Source organism: Nyctereutes procyonoides, unplaced genomic scaffold (genome assembly GCF_905146905.1).
Source record: "Nyctereutes procyonoides isolate TBG_1078 unplaced genomic scaffold, NYPRO_anot_genome, whole genome shotgun sequence".
Taxonomy (NCBI): domain Eukaryota; kingdom Metazoa; phylum Chordata; class Mammalia; order Carnivora; family Canidae; genus Nyctereutes; species Nyctereutes procyonoides.
In genome coordinates this window covers 28021845-28027844 of record NW_026575126.1, presented here as the reverse complement: position 1 = coordinate 28027844, position 6000 = coordinate 28021845, and the positions used below count along the sequence as shown (strand labels likewise).

General features: G+C 36.8%; 1 protein-coding gene across 3 annotated transcripts in view; it reads right to left on the bottom strand.

Moving 5' to 3' along the window:
* Positions 1-205: 205 nt before the first annotated feature.
* RTCA (RNA 3'-terminal phosphate cyclase) overlaps positions 206-6000 on the bottom strand; it is a 28431-nt gene continuing 22636 nt past the window's right edge. For all 3 annotated transcript variants that reach the window (XM_055340906.1, XM_055340907.1, XM_055340908.1), the window contains 2 exons: positions 4655-4759; positions 206-577 (listed from right to left, as the gene is read on the bottom strand). In XM_055340906.1, the coding sequence (XP_055196881.1) occupies positions 476-577; positions 4655-4759 (207 nt within the window). In that variant the 3' untranslated portion in view covers positions 206-475. The remainder of the gene's footprint in view (positions 578-4654; positions 4760-6000) is intronic.

Sequence of the window (6000 nt, the reverse complement as noted above, 5' to 3'; positions counted from 1 at the left end):
CAAGTCCCCACAAGAAAGAAGGTACATATAATTGGAATGAGAAAATGCTTATTAAGTGTTATTGTTCCAAGTACCTGTGCAAAAAGTTGTTTCATTATACTTTACATGAAGCTTCAGTAAAGTGATTAGAACCAGACACAAATTACAGACCAAATCTACATCCTTGACTTAATTTATTATATAAAAAAGAAAAACACACTTAGGGTGGAAAGAATACTCCATCTCAATACTTTAATATTGAAATCAGCCATCATACATACTCATCAACTCTCATATTTCATTGTCTTTATCTTAGGAGATAGTCAAAGTGAGATTAATTTGATGAAGCATTCTCCGCAAATCTACAACACTCTATACTTCATCTCCATATTTATGTCAGGTCCTTTAATAAGTTACTTCTTCTTCATTGTTTCTAGTATTTATGAAATGAATTAGTGCAATACATCATTGAAGTATTATTTAAAAGGCAAATATCCTATAGATAGGGATTTGTCATCCCAATTCCTTGGCACTCAATAATATAAGCATCTTTAGCTGCATCTTCTTCATCTTCTGATTTCTTCACAGAGAATTTAGCCTGAAACCAGAAAAGTACTTAGTACATAAACAATATGAGGAGAGATGAAGGGAGAGCCCATAAATCCAACTTAAAAAGGCAGATAATTAATAACAAACTCATTTTTTTTTCTTTTTCTTTTTTTTTAAAGATTTCATTTATTTATTCATGAGAGACACAGAGAGAGAGAGATGCAGAGACATAGGCAGAGAAGCAAGCTCCATGCAGGGAGCCTGACATGGGACTCAATCCCAGGTCTCCAGGATCAGGCCCAGGGCTGAAGGCAGCGCTAAACTGCTGAGCCACCCTGGCTGCCCAAACTCATTTTTCTGAAGCAGCTAGAGGCACAAAGATCAAATGACTCATGAGAAATTCAGTAGCCTGGATATAAAATATTTTCCTCCAGAACCAGGATTCTCATTCAGAAATAATACGTACTTGTGCAGTTCTGTCAGAATATACAGCCTCAGCCCCACTCCATATCCACTGAATCAAAATCCCCAGGACATTTACAAGCTAGGCAATTATCATCTTTAAAATCTTAACTGTTGGGGATGCCTGGGTGGCTCAGCAGTTGAGCGCTTCCCTTCTGCCCAGGGGATGATCTTGGAGTACCGAGATCAACTCCCACGTCGGGCTCCCTGCATGGAGCCTGCCTCTCTCTCTGTCTCTCATGAATGAATGAATGAATGAATGAGCAAATTAATTAATTAATTAATTAATTAATTAATTAAAATAAAATCTTAACTGTTAACTATAACATACCTTCTCTACCTTCTTCCTAAATTTTTTTCTAAAACATGGCACTAAAGCGTTTATACTTCTACTTTGTCAAGTATCAAGTTTTTAATTTCCCTCAAATTTTTCTTGCCAACTGAATTCCCTAAATATGCTATTAAAAAAAAAAATCTAGTTCAAAAAAGAAAGGTGAGGGGAGGCCCTTCATCTTTATTGGGCTTAACATTGTATTTTTTACTGGTTAACTAATTCAAGTTTGGCTTTGAAATATATGATCTCTGGGGATCCCTGGGTGGCTCAGCGGTTTAGAGCCTGCCTTCGGCCCAGGGAATGATCCTGGAGTCCCAGGATAGAGACCTGCATAGGGCTCCCTGCATGGAGCCTGCTTCTCCCTCTGCCTGTGTCTCTTCCTCTCTCTCTCTCTCTCTCTGTGTGTGTGTCCCTATAAGATCTCTATCATTATATTCTGGAAACATGATTTTTTTTAAAAAGCTACTGTGTTCATTCTAACAAAACAATTAAAATAAAAACAACTGAGTATGCTGAATTTGTAGCAAAGGGAATTCAAATATGCCTAAAACCTTAGGATTCTATGAAACACAGTTTGAAAACCATTGTTCTGGGGCCCTATTGAATAGTAATATTCACAAATTACTCCAGTTTCAGTATTATGTGGCAGTGTACTGATATACACTAGACACTGAAAATTATTGTTGAATGAATAAACATTGAATCCTAAGCTATATATTCAAATTATTTATGTAATTATATATGTGCATATATATATATTTCATTGTAAGCATTACATAAATAACCAAGGAAATCATTTCTAACCTATATATAAACATACTGAAAACTACAAAAATTTAAAGTTGGAAGGAGTCTTAAGGGACTATGTATCAGTCTCTGATTTTATAGATCAGTTATCTGCAGAGAAGCACAGAAAGATCAAGCAGCTTGCCCCGAGTCACTCAGTTAAAATACAACAAAGCTGAACAAGAAACCAGAACTATAAATGCCAATTCACAGCACTTTTCACTGTGTATTCATTTCAAATAACATGTGTCTACTATATGCAAAGTACTGTAAAAAGACTATATGAATACAACTTGGTCCCTACTATCAAGGAGATCATAGTCTACAAAGACAGACAACAGTTACAAATACAGCACTAATGGAAAAATAAAAAATACAGTCAACTATCTCTCGACATCAAATATAATTTGCCTTTAATTCTTATTAGCCTTTTCCTACAATTGAGCCAAAATTTACCTATGCTTTTTTTGTTTTAGACTTATTTATTTTATTTTATTTTATTTTTTTAAAAAGATTTTATTTATCCATTCATAGAGACAGAGAGAGGCAGAGACACAGGCAGAGGGAGAAGCAGGCTCCATGCAGGGAGCCCGATATGGGACTCGATCCCAGGTCTCCAGGAACACGCCAAGGGCTGCAAGTGGCGCTAAACTGCTGCGCCACCAGGGCTGCCCTTACTTATTTATTTTAGAAAGAGAGAGAGAAGAAGCAGGAGGGGGAGAAAAAGAGGGAAAGAGAATCTCAAGTAGATTCTGCAATGAGCTCAGAGCCTCATGTAGGGCTTGATCTCATGACCATGAAATCATGACCTGAGCCAAAACCAAGAGTTGGACACCACAGTGCTTCTTATCTATGTTTTCTAATAATAAGAAAAAAGATATATATTCTTAAAAATCATACAAATAAACTGTTGGGAGTAAGGCAAAAAGTGACTTTGTGCTTAGTATACTTCTATAATTTTTTTTAATTTTAGAATTTTAGATTTTCTTTAATAGCATTACTTTTATAATTTTAAAAAATACTTAAGGTCAGCACCTTCATAAAATTCTGAGTTATAAATTTTATATCACTTTATGAAATTACAAAGATTACAGCAAATTGGAAATATGCAGCGTTACTGAAAAAGGCAAGAAGTGAAGCTGTATGCATTCAGTAAAAAAAAAAAAATTACAAAGAGAAACACTTTTAAGAGGATAATACCTAAATGTCAACAGTGCTTTTGGGCAAAAGGGAATTATGACAAGATTTTTCCCCTTGTTTTCCAAATTTTCTCTAAGGAAATTGTATTAGTTACAGATGAAATATACATATTAGTCATTTTTAAAAATTAAAATGCTATAGAAAGGGTACAAATATGAGCTTATACAATACTAAACCCTATTTCACTAAAAATTGTCAATCTACTCATAAAAGTTAAGAGGGCTGGTGTTAAAATTTCAGCAAATATTCCATTCTACCATAGAATCACAAGAAAATAAAACATTTAAATGTTATATTAATATTTAAGTTTATGGGCAACTACAAATTCCTTATGATTTAATTTCATAGTTTTCATCAAAACTTATCTTTATCTTTTTGTTTTTTTATATTTTTAAAGATTTTATTTATTTATTCATGAGAGACACAGAGAGAGAGAGAGCCAGAGACATAGGCAGAGGAAGAAGCAGGCTCCCTGCAGGGAGCAGTCATGGAACTCAATCCCAGGTCTTCAGGATCAGGCCCTGTGCTGAAGGCGGCGCTAAACCGCTGAGCCATCCCGGCTGCCCAAAACATCCTTATCCTGCAGGCAGTACCACATGTGAGCTCTGATGTATGCTTTCCTGAATTTGCTCAAAGTCCAGCTCTGCCCCTAAGAAACTATATGGTCTTGAGTAATTAATTTAATTCCTCTACCTCATTTTATTCACATGCAAAATGAGAATAACAAAGAACTATCTAGGCAGCCCAGGTGGCTCATTGGTTTAGTGCCGCCTTCAGCCTAGGGCCTGATCCTGGAGACCCGGAGTCTCACGTCGAGCTCCCTTGTTGGCCGACCACAAGACCCCCCCTTCCCACCCAACGCATGGAGCCTGCATCTCCTTCTGCCTATGTCACTGCCTCTCTCTCTCTCTCTGTGTGTCTCATGAATAAAAAAAAAAAAAAAAAAAAAAAGGTTATGCAGAAGGGCACCTGGGTGGCTTCATCAGTAAAGCATCTGATTCTTGGTTTTGGCTCAGGTTGTGATCTTGGGGTCATAGGACTGAGCTCCTTATTAGGCTCCATGCTCAGCAGGGAGTCTGTTTGAGCTCCTCCCTCTCCTTCTGCCCATCTCCTAGCTCTTGTGCTTTCTCTCAAATAAATGAATCTTTAAAAATAAACAAACAAATAATAAAATGGTAATGCAGAATAAGATGATGCAGGTAAATTACTGAATTAGTTCAATGTCAGCCACACAGGAATTACTAGGTGAGGGATAGCAATTATGATTAAGTTTTTTGTTTATTACAATCTGACCCAAAATTGGCTACAATAAAAATCAATTACTCTTTCTAATGGAATACTCACCTTTGCTAATTGTTCAGCAAAATGTATAGCTGTTTGTGTATGGAGTGTAACTGGTCCTGTTTTTATTCTGGAAACTCCACAAGCTAATGCCATGAAAATGATCAACTATTTAAAAAAAAAGAACAAAGAAGAAAAATTTCATACATTTACTAACATTTGGAGTTAAAATTCTACTGCTTACCACATGAAAATACCATTAGAAATCAAAACAGCTAAGAGAATTTCTACTTTAGATTTCCAGAAGTCCTAAGATAATAGAAAACCTGTGTCAGCCAAAGTCTGTGGTGTGGTACAGAAATGCTTAGTAGCAGTTGTCAACATAGATTTTCTAAAATCGGGACGCCTGGGTGGCTCAGTGGTTGAGCATCTGCCTTCAGCTCAGGGCATGATCCCGGAGTCCCAGGATCAAGTCCTGCATTGGGTTCCCTGCAGGGAGCCTGCTTCTCCCTCTGCCTGTATCTCTGCCTCTCTGTCTCTCTCATGAATAAATAAAATCTTAAAAAAAAAATCAATGTTTAAGAAAAAAATATAGAGTTAAAAGTTAATATATTTAATCAGACTGCCTCAGCAAGCTGAAATATATGACAAACTTTTTCCAGTCTCTAAAATTACAACATTTTAACAGGTAAATAAATACACTAATACAGAATTACTTGGAGTATAGAGTACACCTAAGAAGGAAGAGACTAGAAATAAGGGAAACTGTTTAAAGAACTAGTTAAGGGGTCGATGGGAGGAAGGGTGCCTATCTAGCTCAGACAGAGGAGCACATAACTTGGGCACATAACTTGGGCACATAATCTTAGGGTTGTGAATTCAAGCCCCACATTGGGCTGTAGAGATTACTTAAAAATAAAATCTTAAAAAAAAGAAAAGAAAGAAACTGGTTAAGAAATCCTGGAGAGAGGGGATCCCTGGGTAGCTCAGCAGTTTAGCACCTGTCTTAGGGCCAGGGCGTGGTCCTGGAGTCCCGGGATCAAGTCCCACATCGGGCTCCCTGCGTGGAGCCTACTTCTCCCTCTGCCTGTGTCTCTGCCTCTCTCTCTCTCTCTGTGTCTCTCATGAATAAATAAATAAAATCTTTAAAAAAAAAAAATCCTGGAGAGAATATTTCTTAATGTAGATTGCTGGTCTGAGATTAAGGAGAGAAAAGTGTGGTAGAAAAAACAGGAAATCTATCAAGACAGTGGACCATAAGAAGATCTCACTTGGAAATATTCACTAGCATGTGGTAGATGTGTTAAGTTTGAGAGGTCTACGACATGTCCAAGTGGAAATGCTTACTACAGTCATGAGAGATATGAATATGGAGTTAAGGAGAAAGGCCTGAGCTAGTGATATAAATT